This window comes from Lingula anatina, chromosome 6 (assembly GCF_051362555.1).
Source record: "Lingula anatina isolate TDL-2025a chromosome 6, LinAna3.0, whole genome shotgun sequence".
Lineage (NCBI taxonomy): Eukaryota > Metazoa > Brachiopoda > Lingulata > Lingulida > Lingulidae > Lingula > Lingula anatina.
Genome location: NC_141772.1, coordinates 23457941 through 23477302, shown reverse-complemented (window position 1 = coordinate 23477302; position 19362 = coordinate 23457941). Strand labels below are relative to the sequence as shown.

At 38.9% G+C, this 19362-nt stretch overlaps 2 protein-coding genes across 2 annotated transcripts; both read left to right on the top strand.

The window, feature by feature from the left end:
• Positions 1 to 356: 356 nt before the first annotated feature.
• Positions 357 to 4302, top strand: LOC106179255 (fatty acyl-CoA hydrolase precursor, medium chain-like). Its single transcript, XM_087016027.1, has 5 exons — positions 357 to 661; positions 1022 to 1151; positions 1563 to 1731; positions 2038 to 2928; positions 3285 to 4302. The coding sequence occupies exons 1-5, from the start codon at positions 371 to 373 to the stop codon at positions 3526 to 3528; spliced, it is 1725 nt and encodes a 574-aa protein (XP_086872153.1). The 5' UTR covers positions 357 to 370; the 3' UTR covers positions 3529 to 4302.
• Positions 4303 to 4553: 251 nt separating this feature from the next.
• On the top strand, positions 4554 to 19126 carry LOC106152684 (uncharacterized). The gene is made up of 15 exons (XM_087016026.1): positions 4554 to 5914; positions 6212 to 6341; positions 6629 to 6797; positions 7212 to 8102; positions 8477 to 8743; positions 10810 to 10939; positions 11326 to 11455; positions 11876 to 12047; positions 12368 to 13258; positions 13562 to 13616; positions 15866 to 16177; positions 16466 to 16595; positions 17073 to 17241; positions 17590 to 18480; positions 18874 to 19126. Exons 1-15 carry the CDS (start codon positions 5624 to 5626, stop codon positions 19124 to 19126), a joined length of 4881 nt encoding a protein of 1626 aa, XP_086872152.1. The 5' UTR covers positions 4554 to 5623.
• The last annotated feature ends 236 nt before the right edge of the window (positions 19127 to 19362 follow it).

Sequence of the window (19362 nt, the reverse complement as noted above, 5' to 3'; positions counted from 1 at the left end):
ATCTAATTGTAAGTATCTTATTTTATTAAAACAGTACATTTATTAAATTCATTATCTGAAATTAGAAATTACGCCGGTAATAATGGCTTAACAATGCTTTTGAAATCTCTTAACAGGAAAATAGTTCTTTTATGGATTTTGAAACAATACGAGTTTTCCTGAAGACAATGCATGTTATGATTAAGGTTTAATTACAGATATTTTATGACTAAAGTGCTTAAAGATAGTACTCGTATTTTATAAGTAAATTGCTCTCAACTTCCGTGCAATATCAATTAGAGCGAAAGTTATAAATTTGCAGCTCATCTAGATATTTTGGTCTTTACTTCTCAGATTTTTGGGCGACAACTTCATCAGGAACTTTCATAAAATGGCTTGGTGCATTCGATACCTGCCTTTGCTTATTTTGTTAGTAACTTTAGTAAACAGCCAGTTAGAGGTCACCATCAGAACCGGAACAATACGAGGTTTCAACAAAACAGTGAACGGAATAACTGTGAACAAATTTTTGGGAATACCCTTTGCCGAGCCTCCAGTTGGGAACCTTAGATTTGCAAAGCCCCAGCCTGCGAGCAGGTGGCCGGACATGTTGAACGCCACGGCGTACGGCCCAGCTTGCATGCAGAGACCCAATCCATATGGATTTCCTAATCCGAAGAACGTAGGTTTACTAACTTTATATTAAATGCTTTAATAAGATAATAGGAAATAATAAGATGCATGGTTAATTTTCATCACAAACAGTGTTTTTATGAAAATTAGCATGACTACTAAAGCAGCATTAGCAGAGAAACGTACACTTCGTCACAGTACAGTAGAACTTAATGTAGTATTCATTTTTGTGATAAAATATGCGTTAAAAACAATGTTGATAGTGTCTGCTGAAAGGCGATATTACAGTACTTAGTCCTCAAAAACCTGCTGTTACACCACTAAGCTTTTTGATGAGACAACATTATTATATCACATCAAAATCATAATGTTTATTTCTGCATGACCTATAATTAATTTTTAACTGCAGATATCTGAAGACTGCCTGACACTCAACGTGTTTGTTCCCGATACCCCTGGCGCCAAAGCTGTAATGGTCTGGATTCATGGCGGCGGCTACTTCACTGGCGGAAGTTTTCATTATGATTTCACAGAGTTTGGTAGGTACTTTGGGCAGTTTTGGTGATCCAAGGCTCCCATTTGTCCGTGCCTAAAATTTTGAAACCTGCAAATTTTAAACGTATGAACTTTTTTCATTGATTCGAGATCTCGTGGAATCCCAGAGCAAATTTAGCTTTGTTGCCAGTTTGACATTTTGAGCAATTTTAAATATCTTAAATGGCCGCCAATGCCCTGAAAAATATACACCCATGCATGTGTTTTGAAGCCCTAATATTATACATTGTGTCAGTGTACAGTATTATTTGCTTAAAAAAACTATTTTGGTCACACAAAGGTAAATGATAAATAAAAAAACGGAAAGAAGAAATGGAAAGAAAATATAATAAAGTGAATATAAAAAATGAAATCAAATTCACAGATATAATGTACATATTCTATATTTTCAAAAGCTGCAAGAGGCGACGTCATCGTTGTATCAGTGAATTATCGCCTGGGACCATTTGGTTTCCTGAGTATAGATGGCGCTAATGCACCTGGAAATCTGGGACTGTGGGATCAGATTGAGGGCCTGAAGTGGGTACAAAACAACATTGGAGCCTTTGGTGGTGACCCTAAAAAGTAAGTTTATCAGGAATGTTATGCTTTCACAATAAGTACCTGCTCAACTGTCCGTCTGTTGAAATGCCTCGTTCGGTATCTCCCTCAGGGTCTTCGCCGGTTTCAAAACCATGTCTTAAACGAAATTTGATTTTTTGCTAATTCCTCTCAGAGAATGAAACAAATCTTACACTTTCTTTGGTTGACAATTTGTGACTAACTTTACAAAATCTGCGCACCCCCCTCCATGCCCTTCTTATATAACGGGATCATAAATTCTACTTGAAGCACACGCATTAAATTTTTAATCTGAATCTTTTTTCCCAGAGTTACTATATTCGGAGAATCTGCCGGGGGTAGCAGTGTCTCTCAGCTTGCTCTTACCACAAAAGCTAAGGGCCTGTTTCACCGTTTCATTCCTCAGAGCGGAGCACCCTGGGCATATTGGGCGTGGACGACGGAAAAAGCTGAAACACTTTCTGTAAGGATTGGCGATATTCTAGGCTGCCACGCTGGGCCAACCGAGAGATCAAAACTCCTCGACTGTCTACGAAAAACAACAGCTGACCGATTCCTAGACGCGAGTATCGTTGCTACCATAGGTGTCTCTGGGGCCCTTCACTATAGCGCCGAAGTCGATCGCGACATGTTCTCAGAATCCGTATCAGACATGTTTAAAAACACTGATTCGGAGGTGATCCGGCACTTTCGTTCTCTGGACTGTCTGGGAGGTTTCACTGATGGAGATGGGGCGATATTGACCCATGACATCGATAACGGGATCACCCCTGCAGAGTTAAGAGACAAATTCATCCCTGATGTGGCTAAGCAAGTCGCACCTGGCCACGAAGCCGAGATTGAGAACGTTCTGATGAAGGAATACTACAACAGCGCGGCCAATCGATATGACACTGCTAACCGCTACGTTGACATCGTGACAGACTGGGCGTTAGCAGGACCGGTGGCAATTCTGACAACTAAACACGCGTCATCGGGTAATGGCTCTACATATCTGTACTACCTCACAAAGGTACCTTCATATGGCTATGTTTTGAAAACCCCTCCTTGGTTCTATCGGTCAAACCACGCAGACGACCTTTCGTACCTCCTCGGTCCAGATCATCCAACTATGTTTGATGACGGCGTCGAGTTCGATGACGGAGACAAGAGGATTTCTTACGAAATGATGAAGTATTGGGCGAACTTTGCTAAAACAGGGTGAGTATAGATCTGATAATTCTGTTGTCACAATATTCCCCTAAAGTATAGTTGAATTTATTTTTCCCTGACGGTAGGGAATAACATACAGCTGTGGAAATCTCTTAGTTACCAAGAAGTGTTTGCAAAAGCCGTTATACTAGTTCGCCAATTCATATCTCGATTACGAAACAAAGAACCCGAAAACGAGATTAAGAAACTACTAGTAACATTCTCAATATCGTACAATAAACCTGGGTGGTAAAGGAAAACTCTTGGAATTTTCAGGAAATTTATTTTTCTACATACAGGTCTAACCTTCACTGTATGTTGATGCCACGCACTAATACAGAATAGTTTTTATTCATTTCATAAAGGGATCCTAACAAACCAGACCCGCCGACTACAAACTGGCCGCAATACACAGCAACCGGGAAAGAGTACATCGAGTTAGGTGACGTCACCAAGTCTGCCTCTGACGTCATACCCAGTCGATGGAAGCTGTGGGTGACCACCATTCCGGGGATCCAGGCTTCTACCGTCTCTGCAGCTGGCGGCATTCGTCCCCCATTCTACGTCATAGTGGCGGGTATGATGTGGGCCTTGGTGGCACGTCCTTAAAGTAACATTTAGAAAAAAGTTCACTTAACGTGCACTTCTTGGTACACTAAAGACTATTTCAGTATTCAGACTATTTTAGTATTCAGACTATTTTAGTATTCAGAGTGTGAACAGAGTGAAAGCGGTGTGTTTGAAACGTGCATACGTAGTTTATACAACATTTCAATCAACTCTGAGCACAATGAATGTACGAGGGCCACGAAGGACACACGGGTCATCTGGAAGATAAATGTACACTAACACGCGTTACCCTCTTAAAATAAAGTGTATGATTGTTATAATTATTATTTCATAATCATAATCTGTTGTGTAACAGAACAATTATCTAATTATTAAACTAATTGGTCGGTTCCTGGGAGCAGTTACTTTAATTCGCCAACTAACTTGTTTCGCCTGGTAATTAAGATATCACTTGTACACTGTTTTTTATAATTGTTAATTTGTAATTAATTCATGTATATTATTTTGAAATTTTCTTCTGGGGATGGTTTAATGTCCTCGTCTTGTTATCACGAAGCTATAATTTCGCTATCTCATAATTTTGTACGTGATTTGTCATGCAATAAAATACTTGTTTTAGTGAGACTCTAAAAACTCATAAATAAAGTATGGAGTGTGGCTTGTTGAAATTCATACTTAATTCAAGTTGTAGAAAAACAAACCATGTGCCTTGTGAACGCAGATGAACTCATACATGTACCTGCATACAAAGTTGTCCACTTGCAGCCATTGTGTTAGTTGAGTATAGTCACAATTGTCGCATCCTGGTGCATTAACTGGTCCACCGATTTTAGAATCGTTATTTTGTCTCTGTATGGAGCTAACCAGCACCGGCAAAGCTAATTTACTGCAATAAATGGCTTAAAACTAAAAAAAACTGGCATATGCATTTAGTTCAAAACTGATATTGAAGCATGATTATTACTAATGTTTAGAGACATTTAATGTAAAAAAAATCATTATTTCTGGGTTTTGCCGACCATTTTGTATTTAACAGATGATCATAAAACAAACAAAAAGTACAGGAAACCCTATCGACATGTTGCTTGTGCACAAATAATGTGATATAGTGACCGAAGTCAGTAAGTATATTATCAAATGACATCACAATTATTATTCTGAGTTGGAGATTGCATGTATTCACATTTTATATCATAATTTGACTGAAATTAGCCACGATCAAAGGTTTTATTTTCAAGGTTGTACATTTATATGGGAATTGTTGGCCTATTTACAAAATTTATTATGCAAAGAACTTTTATCAATTTAACGTATAAGATTTAATTTAGCCCTTTTTATTTCTATTAATATTTTAATCTCCATCATTGAACTGCTGTTGTTGAATTCGCTAATTATTGCCCCATGTTTGAAAGTATGCTTACGAAGATTAATTCCCAACTTTCTGAATATTGGGTACTTAAATTTTAATTTTTTAAAGATACAACATACATGGTCAATCATTTTCTAGCAACATTTCCACATTAAGGGCAAGTGGTTTCGTTGTTTGAGCAATACCCACCACTGTAGTTTAATTTTAATGTCAGCCTATTTGCCGAGATAATTATTTTTTAATTTTATTGAGTTGGGAGCATTAATTAATATGAATGTACATGTAATATTGGACATGCCGCTTATATCACTAAATTTTATCTCCACAGTATTTTCACTTATGTAGCTTTCTCAACTTCTGCGCCATGAACAAAAAACAACAAACAATTTTTTACATAAAAAGTATCAGGCAAGGGCAGCATTGTGTTCTAAATTCCACAAATACAACATAAGACAGCTATCTTGTTAAAGGAGTTCTTTGTCCTCAAAAGATCATATGCGTTATCATAAGAGAGCACTTAACGTACATGGTATAACTGTTTTGCATTTAAAGTTTCTAAGTTGTCAACAAACAAAGCTTATGGAATTGCTATGGTAGAGATAGGCATTCGTTGACATGTGTAGGTCGCACAGTCTACCCTCATAGTGTAGCAGACACGTTACTCTGACCTGATTCAGGTAGCATGATAAGATATAGCCATAACACAAACACTGAAGCAAACACTGAGCCACAAACTTTTTTTAGTTCTTGATCAAATCTCGTAAAATGGCTTGGTGCATTCGATACCTGCCTTTGCTTATTTTGTCAGTAACTGTAGTAGACAGCCAGTTAGAGGTCACCATCAGAACCGGTATAATACGTGGTTTCAACAAAACAGTGAACGGGATAACTGTGAACGAATTTTTCGGAATTCCCTTTGCCACGCCGCCAGTTGGGAACCTTAGATTTGCAAAGCCCCAGACTGCGAGCCGCTGGCCGGGGGTGAAGGAAGCAACGGCGTACGGTCCAGCTTGCATGCAGAGACCCAACCCTTTTGGATTTCCCGTCCCGAAGAACGTGGGTATACATGTACAAAGTTCACATACTAGTGCATTAAATTATACATGTAACATGTAGGATTTATAATCATTGACAGCATTACGTGAGATTTAGAATCTTAACTTAAATCAAAATTGTAAAATTCTTAATTTTCTTCTTCTTCCGCTTTGGGTGTTCTCTCAGGACTATGATATTTATACAAACTGCAATTTCATTCATGTTCATATTTCATGAATTATTGATCCAAAGCTATTGGTATTTGTATGGAGTTTATGGAGGAGTCGTGACTCATGTGTAATTCATTATCCACTGCAGATATCTGAAGATTGCCTGACACTCAACGTGTTTGTTCCTGTTACCCCTGGCGCCAAAGCTGTAATGGTCTGGATTCATGGCGGAGGCTACTTCACTGGTGGAAGTTTTCACTATGATTTCACCGAATTCGGTAAGTCTACTTGATGACCGTGGTTTATAAAAACTTCTCTATGGCGGTTTTTCTGGGTCCGGTCTCTAAAGAAAACAAGACCAATGATTAATATTCAGTTTGCTTTGAACCAAGATAAATCAGTAGGTCTACCTGTCCTCTCCATACATCTGCATGGAGGCTTCATCAAAGTAAGCATCTTGTGAAAGTTCCTGAAAATTCATACACTGTTTGTTCTATTATATGTTTTCCACCTGTTCATTTTGCTTTGTTTTATTACTATGTTTTTCTCTTTTCTATTTTATAAGCTGCAAGAGGCGACATCATCGTTGTATCAGTAAATTATCGCCTGGGACCATTTGGTTTCCTGAGTATAGATGGCGCTAATGCACCTGGAAATCTGGGACTGTGGGATCAGATTGAGGGCTTGAAGTGGGTACAAGACAACATAAGAGCCTTTGGTGGTGACCCTAAAAAGTAAGTTTGTCAGGAATGTGACTTGCTTAAACTGTGCGCCTGCTTCCCTCTCCCTTTGTTAAAATATCGGTTTGATGTTTTTTGCTTAGTCTTTTTGTTTCACTCGACACTTCCTGGGCTCTGTCCAAACCAGTTTGGCCATATATTTAGAAAATACATATAATATATGATGTTACATTTAATTTCATTGATATGTGTGTGGTATGCTGAGCACTGACACGTCCATGCAAAATATATTGCTTTATCTTACCTCAGTATGAGGAAATAAAGTAAATCTAGCCCAACCAATACCTTAGTATTACATATACAAGATAACGGCCCATAGATGCAATCAGTCAATACACTGATAACGCATCGACGAACCCCGACGGAGCCTTAATTGTACCTCCATCAAAATTTTTATTTTGTTTCCAGGGTTACTATATTCGGAGAATCTGCCGGGGCTAGCAGTGTCTCTCAGCTTGCTCTTACCACAAAAGCCAAAGGCCTTTTTCACCGTTTCATTCCTCAGAGCGGGTCCGCCTGGGCAGAGTGGGCGTGGACGACAGAAAAAGCTGCAACACTTTCTTTAAAGATTGGCGATATTATAGGCTGCCACGCCGGGGAGACAGAAAGGTCAAAACTCCTCGACTGTCTGCGGGAAACAACAGCTGATCGATTCCTAGACGCGAGTATAGTTGCTACCACAGGCGTCCCTGGGATCCTCCATTACAGCGGTGAGGTCGATGGCGATATGTTCCCAGAATCCTTATCAGACATGTTTAAAAACCCTGATTCAGAAGTCTCCCGGCACTTTCGTTCTCTGGACTGTTTGGGAGGTTTTACTGACGGAGATGGGGCCATATTGACCCATGACATCGATAACGGGATCACCCCTGCAGAGTTACGAGACAAGTTCATCCCTGATTTGGCCAAGCAAGTGGCGCCTGGCCACGAAGCCGAAATTGAGAACGTTCTGATGAAGGAATACTACAACAGCGCAGCTAATCGATATGACACTGCTAACCGCTATGTCGACATCATGACAGACTGGGCGTTAGCAGGACCGGTGGCAATTCTCACAGATAAACACTCAGCATCGGGTAATGGCTCTACATATCTGTACTACCTCACAAAGGTACCTTCATTTGGCTATGTTTTGAAAACCCCTCCTTGGTTCGATCGGTCAAACCACGCAGACGACCTTTCGTACCTCCTTGGTCCGGATCACCCTACAATGTTTGATGACGGCGTGGAGTTTGATGACGGAGACAAGAGGATTTCTTACGAAATGATGAAATATTGGGCGAACTTTGCTAAAACAGGGTGAGTAATAATCTTGTAATTCTGATGGTACGTATCCTATGACTCATAGTCTAGGGTTATGTTCTTCTTCTATTGCCTCTTTAATAGGTCAATTTTGTTGACTTTTAAGCATATCAGTTAGTGAGATATTTGTGTAATGAAGTAAGATAGGTCTGTTTAGATGATTCAAACGTTTTACAAACGAACATATTCCGCGCAAAGAAAGATGTATTTGTTTTTGCACTACCTTACAATTTAAGTACATGTAAACATCCTAACAGTTTTATGGGAGGTTGGGAAAGTTAAATTTTTATTTAGAAATTCAAACACACTTTCAGGTTGCATTCCACGCCTAATTATCTTAATTAAGTATAATTTTAATCCAATCAATATAGGAACCCTAATCTACCAGACCCGCCGGCCACAAACTGGCCACAATATACAGCAACCAGGAAAGAATACATCGAGTTAGGTGACGTCACCAAGTCTCCTTCTGACGTCATTCCCAGTCGATGGAAACTGTGGGTGACCACTATTCCGGATATCCAGGCTTCTCCCGTGCCTGCACTGGTCTCTGCAGCTGGCGGCATTCGTCCCCCATTCTACGGAATAATGGGGGGTATGATGTGTGCTTTGGTGGCACGTGCTTTATGTAAAGCATAAAAAAAGGTTCACTGGACGTTTATCTGCGTTATTGCTGTAGTGGAACCCAGATTGACTAAATTTAACACTATTTTAGTATTTACAGTAAAGATGTTACTGAATGTGTTGTGTCGAATGAACTGATACATGTATATAATAATTATCAGCATCATAAATATACAAAAGGCACTCAAGTATCAATTAGTTATTTTTCTGATTGTATAACAGATTAATAAACTAATATTTTACTAAAAACATTAATTAACTACCATATTTGTAAAAACTCACCTTTATTGGAACGATAAAGACAAGTTGATTAATAATAAGGACATTTTGCTGTAATTCTGCCTATGGAATTCATGCATTCGTTGTGCTTCTGACAAATCTTGTCTCTTTATCTCCAGCAATGTAGATTCAATCATGAAAAAATGTTTAATAAACCTTTAAAAACTTAAGATTTGTTCGTCATGTGAACATTTTATGAACTGAAGCTTGTTGAAATAAATATTGAGATAAATTTTGTGTGAAAAAAGGCGTGTGCTCGGTGCACATAGATGAAATTCATTAAACTAAAGGGCTGTGGCAATGCTGGGCACTTGCTGTCATTGTGTCATTGAGCCTCGTCACAACCCTCACACCCTGAGATGCTCAACCGTTGCATTCAACTTGACGGTTCGTTTCCTAAAAATCGTCGTTCATTCTATGTGTGATGCTTATCAAAGTTGGCAAAGTTATCTTGTTTATAGAAAAGTGTAAATTAAATAGATGAATACACGACAAAATTCTATATTCTTCACCCTGAACAAAACAGCAAGTTATTGGTAAAGAGCTTTCACCCATCCAACAGTCTACTGGTATCTCGTCCATTTCATTTATGGGCTCCAGAAGTAGATGGTATTCAACATGTTCACGTCATTTTTTTATATTCTGTTCTTGGATTGGACACTTTCAAGTGCCTTTCGGTCAGCTACTTGTAGTTATCTACTTGAATGATTTTAAGTATCCACTCTCCCAATATGATATGTATGAAGAAATTATTGCACTAAAATGGAGGATGATTCCTTTCTTACAATGAACTGAAGAAGCAAACTGGTCGTTTTCTTTAATTGAAGGTTACCCAAAATGATTAATATAATCATAAACATATCTCCGAAGACACAAATCTGATTGAAGTTTTACATAAAACCTTCCCCTATACATTAATCTAACCCACTGACACACACTTGAAGGTTTTATTACAGAGGTTTTATGACCACAGTGCTATCTGAAATTAGAAATTACGCCCGTAATAACGGCATAACAATGCTTTAAAAAACTCTTGAACAGGAAAAATAGTCAGTTTATCAAAGTTGAAACAATGCGACGTTTTCCTGATGACAATGAATGTTATGATTAAGGTTTTATTACAGAGGTTTTATGACCACAGTGCTATCTGAAATTAGAAATTACGCAGGTAATAACGGCATAACAATGCTTTTAAAAACCCTTGAAAAGGAAAAACAGTGCTTTTATCAAAGTTGAAACAATACGACGTTTTCCTGATGACAATGCATGTTATGATTAAGGTTTTATTACAGAGGTTTTATTACTCAAATGCAATCTGAAATTAGAAATTAGGCAGGTAATAACGGCATAAAAATGCTTTTTTAAATTCTTGAAAAGGAAAAACAGTGCTTTTATCGAAGTTGAAACAATACGTCGTTTTCCTGAGGACAATGCATGCCATGATTAAGGTTTTATTGCAGAGGTATTATTATGACTTAAGTGTCTATAGATACATGCAGTACTCACATTTTATGAGTTAACTGCTCTCAACTTCCGTGTAATATCTATGAGAGCGAAAATTATAATTTTGCAGCTCTTCTAGATATTTTGGTCTTTACTTCTCGGATTTTAGGACATAAACTTCGTCAGGAACGCTAATGAGATGGCTTTGTGGATTCGATACCTGCCTTTGCTTATTTTGTCAGTAACTGTAGTAGACAGCCAGTTAGAGGTCAACATTACAACCGGTACAATACGAGGTTTCAACAAAACAGTGAACGGGAAAACTGTGAACGAATTTTTAGGTATTCCCTTTGCCAAGCCACCAGTTGGGAACCTTAGATTTGCAAAGCCCCAGCCTGCGAGCAGCTGCAGGGGTGAAGGACGCCACGGCGTATGGTCCAGCTTGCATGCAGAGACCCAACCCTTTTGGATTTCCTAATCCGAAGAAAGTAGGTTTAGTAACTTTATATTTAATGTTTTAAAATTAATGAAAAACGAAAGTTCTTTTTTGAAAATTAGCATGACACGAAAGCAGAACAAGCAGAAAGACCTACGCTTCGCCACAGATACAATGGAACTTATTGTAGTAGTCATTGTTGTGATAAAATATGTGTTGATATATTTTCTGGTGAGTTTGGTCTGTTTAAAAGTGATATTACAGTGCTTACCCCCCCCCCCAAAAAAAAAAAAAAAAAAAAAAAAAAAAAAACGCAGCTGTTACAACATAAGCTCGACTTAACAAATTCTTCATTTTTGATGGGACAGCATAATTATATCACATCAAAATCAAATCACAATGTTTATTTCTGCATTACCTGTAATTAATTCACTTCAGATATCTGAAGATTGCCTGACACTCAACGTTTTTGTTCCTGATACCCCTGGCGTCAAAGCTGTAATGGTCTGGATTCATGGCGGAGGCTACTTCACTGGCGGAAGTTTTCACTATGATTTCACCGAATTCGGTAGGTCCTTTGGGCAGTTCTGGTGATCCGAGGCGCCTATTTGTTCGTGCTTAAAATTTCATAACCTGCAAAATGTTAGACGTGGGTAGTCTTTCCACTGATTCGAGATTTTGCCCATGTTTGCAAGTTGTAAATTTGTAAATAAATATTCATTTACTGTTTGGAATCATTGTGGTGCAATTAAGTTAATTCATTATGGTCGCCAACTGTCAAAGAAATTGCATTTTAGATTAAGTAAGCTGAAAACATTTAACTTGAAATAGATGATATTTTTCATGCTATTGTATTTCTCTAAGTTAAATGATAAGAACGAAAACGAAGAGAAAAATGGAAAGAAAATATAAATAAGAAAGAAAAGTGAATTTCAAATATGAAATCAAATTCACAGATTCAGTGTATATTTTCTATCATTGTGATAAGCTGCAAGAGGCGACATCATCGTTGTATCAGTAAATTATCGCCTGGGACCATTTGGTTTCCTGAGTATAGATGGCACTAATAATGCAACTGGAAATCTGGGACTGAGGGATCAGATTGAGGGACTGAAGTGGGTACAAGACAACATTGGAGCCTTTGGTGGTGACCCTAAAAAGTAAGTTTATTAGGAATATTTACTTTCACATTACCTACCTGCCCACCTGTCCGTCTGTTAAAATGACAAGTTCGATATCTCCCACAACTACTTTACCGTTTCAAACCCGTGTGCTAATAAACAAAATTTGATTTTTTGCTTATCCTCTAAGAGAGTGAAACAAATCTTACAGTAACGCTCTCTTCACTTTCTTTGGTTGACAATTTTTGACTAACTTTACAAAATCTGTACCGTCGGTTTGTGCCCCTTCTTATATAATGGGATCATAAGTTCTACTTGAAGCACACGCAATAACTTTTTAAATCTCTTTTTTTTTTCAGCGTTACTATATTCGGAGAATCTGCCGGGGGTAGCAGTGTCTCTCAGCTTGCTCTTACCACAAAAGCTAAGGGCCTGTTTCACCGTTTCATTCCTCAGAGGGGAGCACCTTGGGCATATTGGGCGTGGTCGACGGAAAAAGCTGAAACACTTTCTTTAAGGATTGGCGATATTATAGGCTGCCACGCTGGGCCAACCGAGAGATCAAAACTCCTCGATTGTCTGCGGGAAACAACAGCTGAACGATTCCTAGACGCGAGTATCGTTGCTACCATAGGTGTCTCTGGGGCCCTTCACTATAGCGCCGAAGTCGATCGCGACATGTTCTCAGAATCCGTATCAGACATGTTTAAAAACACTGATTCGGAGGTGATCCGGCACTTTCGTTCTCTGGACTGTCTGGGAGGTTTCACTGATGGAGATGGGGCGATATTGACCCATGACATCGATAACGGGATCACCCCTGCAGAGTTAAGAGACAAATTCATCCCTGATGTGGCTAAGCAAGTCGCACCTGGCCACGAAGCCGAGATTGAGAACGTTCTGATGAAGGAATACTACAACAGCGCGGCCAATCGATATGACACTGCTAACCGCTACGTTGACATCGTGACAGACTGGGCGTTAGCAGGACCGGTGGCAATTCTGACAACTAAACACGCGTCATCGGGTAATGGCTCTACATATCTGTACTACCTCACAAAGGTACCTTCATATGGCTACGTTTTGAAAACCCCTCCTTGGTTCTATCGGTCAAACCACGCAGACGACCTTTCGTACCTCCTCGGTCCAGATCATCCAACTATGTTTGATGACGGCGTCGAGTTCGATGACGGAGACAAGAGGATTTCTTATGAAATGATGAATTATTGGGCGAACTTTGCTAAAACAGGGTGAGTATAGATCTGATAATTCTGTTTTCACAATATTCCCCTAAAGTATAGTTGAATTTATTTTTCCCTGACGGTAGGGAATAACATACAGCTGTGGAAATCTCTTAGTTACCAAGAAGTGTTTGCAAAAGCCTAGTAACATTCTCAATATCGTACAATAAACCTGGGTGGTAAAGGAAAACTCTTGGAATTTTCAGGAAATTTGTTTTTCTACATACAGGTCTAACCTTCACTGTATGTTGATGCCACGCACTAATACAGAATAGTTTTTATTCATTTCATAAAGGGATCCTAACAAACCAGACCCGCCGACTACAAACTGGCCGCAATACACAGCAACCGGGAAAGAGTACGTCGAGTAAGGTGACGTCATCAAGTCTGCCTCTGACGTCATACCCAGTCGATGGAAGCTGTGGGTGACCACCATTCCGGGGATCCAGGCTTCTACCGTCTCTGCAGCTGGCGGCATTCGTCCCCCATTCTACGTCATAGTGGCGGGTATGATGTGGGCCTTGGTGGCACGTCCTTAAACTAACATTTAGAAAAAGGTTCACTTAACGTGCACATCTTGGTACACTAAAGACTATTTCAGTATTCAGACTATTTTAGTATTCAGACTATTTTAGTATTCAGAGTGTGAACAGAGTGAAAGCGGTGTGTTTGAAACGTGCATACGTAGTTTATACAACATTTCAATCAACTCTGAGCACAATGAATGTACGAGGGCCACGAAGGACACACGGGTCATCTGGAAGATAAATGTACATTAACACGCGTTACCCTCTTAAAATAAAGTGTATGATTGTTATAATTATTATTTCATAATCATAATCTGTTGTGTAACAGAACAATTATCTAATTATTAAATTAATTGGTCGGTTCCTGGGAAGTTACTTTAATTCGCCAACTAACTTGTTTCGCCTGGTAATTAAGATATCACTTGTACACTGTTTTTTTATAATTGTTAATTTGTAATTAATTCATGTATATTATTTGAAATTTTCTTCTGGGGATGGTTTAATGTCCTCGTCTTGTTATCACGAAGCTATAATTTCACTATCTAATAATTTTGTAAGTGATTTGTCATGCAATAAAATACTTGTTTTAGTGAGACTCTAAAAACTCATAAATAAAGTATGGAGCGTGGCTTGTTGAAATTCATACTTAATTCAAGTTGTAGAAAAACAAACCATGTGCCTTGTGAACGCAGATGAACTCATACATGTACCTGCATACAAAGTTGTCCACTTGCAGCCATTGTGTTAGTTGAGTATAGTCACAATTGTCGCATCCTGGTGCATTAACTGGTCCACCGATTTTAGAATCGTTATTTTGTCTCTGTATGGAGCTAACCAGCACCGGCAAAGCTAATTTACTGCAATAAATGGCTTAAAACTAAAAAAAAACTGGCATATGCATTTAGTTCAAAACTGATATTGAAGCATGATTATTACTAATGTTTAGAGACATTTAATGTAAAAAAATTCATTATTTCTGGGTTTTGCCGGCCATTTTGTATTTAACAGATGATCATAAAACAAACAAAAAGTACAGGAAACCCTATCGACATGTTGCTTGTACACAAATAATGTGATATAGTGACCGAAGTCAGTAAGTATATTATCAAATGACATCACAATTATTATTCTGAGTTGGAGATTGCATGTATTCACATTTTATATCATAATTTGACTGAAATTAGCCACGATCAAAGGTTTTATTTTCAAGGTTGTACATTTATATGGGAATTGTTGGCCTATTTACAAAATTTATTATGCAAAGAACTTTTATCAATTTAACGTATAAGATTTAATTTAGCCCTTTTTATTTCTATTAATATTTTAATCTCCATCATTGAACTGCTGTTGTTGAATTCGCTAATTATTGCCCCATGTTTGAAAGTATGCTTACGAAGATGAATTCCCAACTTTCTGAATATTGGGTACTTAAATTTTAATTTTTTAAAGATACAACATACATGGTCAATCATTTTCTAGCAAAATTTCCACATTAAGGGCAAGTGGTTTCGTTGTTTGAGCAATACCCACCACTGTAGTTTAATTTTAATGTCAGCCTATTTGCCGAGATAATTATTTTTTAATTTTATTGAGTTGGGAGCATTAATTAATATGAATGTACATGTAATATTGGACATGCCGCTTATATCACTAAATTTTATCTCCACAGTATTTTCACTTATGTAGCTTTCTCAACTTCTGCGCCATGAACAAAAAACAACAAACAATTTTTTACATAAAACGTATCAGGCAAGCTAGGGCAGCATTGTGTTCTAAATTCCACAATTACAACATAAGACAGCTATCTTGTTAAAGGAGTTCTTTGTCCTCAAAAGATCATATGCGTTATCATAAGAGAGCACTTAACGTACATGGTATAACTGTTTTGCATTTAAAGTTTCTAAGTTGTCAACAAACAAAGCTTATGGAATTGCTATGGTAGAGATAGGCATTCATTGACATGTGTAGGTCGCACAGTCTACCCTCATAGTGTAGCAGACACGTTACTCTGACCTGATTCAGGTAGCATGATAAGATATAGCCATAACACAAACACTGAAGCAAACACTGAGCCACAAACTTTTTTTAGTTCTTGATCAAATCTCGTAAAATGGCTTGGTGCATTCGATACCTGCCTTTGCTTATTTTGTCAGTAAATGTAGTAGACAGCCAGTTAGAGGTCACCATCAGAACCGGTATAATACGTGGTTTCAACAAAACAGTGAACGGGATAACTGTGAACGAATTTTTCGGAATTCCCTTTGCCACGCCGCCAGTTGGGAACCTTAGATTTGCAAAGCCCCAGACTGCGAGCCGCTGGCCGGGGGTGAAGGAAGCAACGGCGTACGGTCCAGCTTGCATGCAGAGACCCAACCCTTTTGGATTTCCCGTCCCGAAGAACGTGGGTATACATGTACAAAGTTCACATACTAGTGCATTAAATTATACATGTAACATGTAGGATTTATAATCATTGACAGCATTACGTGAGATTTAGAATCTTAATTTAAATCAAAGTTGTAAAATTCTTAATTTTCTTCTTCTTCCGCTTTGGGTGTTCTCTCAGGACTATGATATTTATACAAACTGCAATTTCATTCATGTTCATATTTCATGAATTATTGATCCAAAGCTATTGGTATTTGTTTGGAGGAGTCGTGACTCATGTGTAATTCATTATCCACTGCAGATATCTGAAGATTGCCTGACACTCAACGTGTTTGTTCCTGATACCCCTGGCGTCAAAGCTGTAATGGTCTGGATTCATGGAGGGGGCTACTACATTGGAGGCAGTTTTCACTATGATTTCACCGAATTCGGTAGGTCCACTGGATGACCCTTATTAATGGTTATACAATCTGCTCGTTGGCGGTGCATCTACATGTATATAGGTCCAGTGCCTAAATAGAAATCAAATCGCAGATTTTTAACCAAATATTTTAGTTTGCTTTGAACCTAGATGAGTCCTCTCCGCCTAAATAAATGTTTGCGTCCGCTTTATTTTTAATATTTATATCTTAAACAGAATATAGCATGTTAAAGACAAATTGACACCGATGTTTTTTTTTTCTCATTTTACAATTGTTACACCACTAATTCAAAGATGGTGTTAAACTTTCGTCTGGATTTTCAGTATGAAAATTAAGACTACATTTTGATCTTAATATTTTACAAATAAACCGAAAGAAAGGGAAAATAAGAATAAAAAGACAAAAAAGGAGTCAGAAAGGTGTTCTAATACACTGTTTGTGAAATAAATTTAAAAAATAGACCTACAGTGTGTATTTTCTATTAAGCTGCAAGAGGCGACATCATCGTTGTATCAGTAAATTATCGCCTGGGACCATTTGGTTTCCTGAGTATAGATGGCGCTAATGCACCTGGAAATCTGGGACTGTGGGATCAGATTGAGGGCCTGAAGTGGGTACAAGACAACATTGGAGCCTTTGGTGGTGACCCTAAAAAGTAAGATTGAAATGATTGTTACTTGTTTAAACTGTCTGCCTGCTTGCCTGTCCGTCTTTTGTTTGAATTTTCGAGACTTTTCTGCTACTTGGGCTTGGCCAAACCAGTGAAGGTAATGCATGTTTTAGAAAATATATATACTACATCGAATTTAAGTGACATTGTTGTGTTACCTCAAATGAAAGAATAAAATACATCCACCCAACAAATACTTCCTAGTGGTATTACATGATATAATGATCCGAACCCGGTAGATTCAATTAATCAGATAAATACTTACGCATGGAAGAACCCTGAAGGAGACTTGTGCATTTCGAATGCCTCCATCAAAATTTAATCTTTTTCCAGCGTTACTATATTCGGAGAATCTGCCGGGGGTAGCAGTGTCTCTCAGCTTGCTCTCACCACAAAAGCTAAGGGCCTGTTTCAGCGTTTCATTCCTCAAAGCGGAGCACCCTGGGCATATTGGGCGTGGTCGACGGAAAAAGCTGCAACACTCTCCTTAAGGATTGGCGACATTATAGGCTGCCACGCTGGGCCAACAGAGAGGCCAAAACTCCTCGATTGCCTACGGAATACAAAAGCTGAACGACTCCTAGACGCGAGTATCGTTGCTACCATAGGCGTCCCTGGGATCCTCCATTACAGCGCCGAGGTCGATGGCGATATGTTCCCAGAATCCTTATCAGACATGTTTAAAAAACCTGATTCAGAAGTGATCCGGCACTTTCGTTCTCTGGACTGTTTGACAGGGTTCACTGACGGAGATGGGGCGATATTGACTCATGACATCGATAACGGGATCACGCCTGCAGAGTTAAGAGACAAGTTCATCCCTGCCGTGGCGAAGGAAGTCGCACCTGGCCACGAAGCCAAGATTGGGAAAGTGCTGATGAAGGAATACTACAACGGCACAGCTAATCGATATGACACTGCTAACCGCTACGTTGACATCGTGACAGACTGGGCGTTAGCAGGACCGGTGGCAATTCTGACAACTAAACACGCGTCATCGGGTAATGGCTCTACATATCTGTACTACCTCACAAAGGTACCTTCATATGGCTATGTTTTGAAAACCCCTCCTTGGTTCGATCGGTCAAACCACGCAGACGACCTTTCGTACCTCCTTGGTCACGATCACCCCACAATGTTTGATGACGGCGTCGACTTTGATGACGGAGACAAGAGGATTTCTTACGAAATGATGAAGTATTGGGCAAACTTTGCTAAAACAGGGTAAGTGTAGATCTGATAATTCTGGTGCTACAACAATTATTTCTTTAAAGTATAGTTAAAGGGATAGCAACTCTTCGTGTGAGATCTATATTTCACAATACATACATTGTAAACAACTCATAAAAAATATTTTTATTTACCACAAAACGGCCGTTATAGCAATAAACCTGAAATCTGTACTAGTGCGCCATTTCTCGTCTTGATTACGAAACATAAAACCTAAATTTGAGTTAAAGAAAGTGACTCTCTCAACATATTAGTGTACAATAAATCTAGATGACAAACGAAACTGTTAGAATTTCCAGAGTTTCGTTTTTCTACACACAGGTCTAACATTCACTGTAGGTTGACGCCATGTATAAATACAGAATAGTTTTCATTCGTTTAATAAAGGGATCCAAACAAACCAGACCTGCCCACCACGCCCTGGCCACCATACACATCAGATAAGAAAGAATACATCGAGTTAGGTGACGTCACCAAGTCTGCTTCTGACGTCATACCAAGTCGTTGGAAGCTGTGGGTTACCACCATTCCGGAGATCCAAGCCTCTGCCGTGGTCTCTAAAGCTCGTGGACGCTGTCCCCCGTATCTTTGTCATTGTTGCGGGTACGATGTCTGCCTGGACGACAAGTATCTGAACTAAAGCAAACAAAATGTAACGTAAATGTGAGAACACAACCCTTTCTTAACAGACGTCCTATAGGACTCTAAGGGAACCCTACAGGACTCTATAGGAACCCTACAGGACTCTACGAGAACCCTACAGGACTCAATAGGAACCCTACAGGACTCTACGAGAACCCTACAGGACTCAATAGGAATCCTACAGGACTCTATAGGAACCCTACAAGATTCTATAAGAACCCTACAGAACTCTAC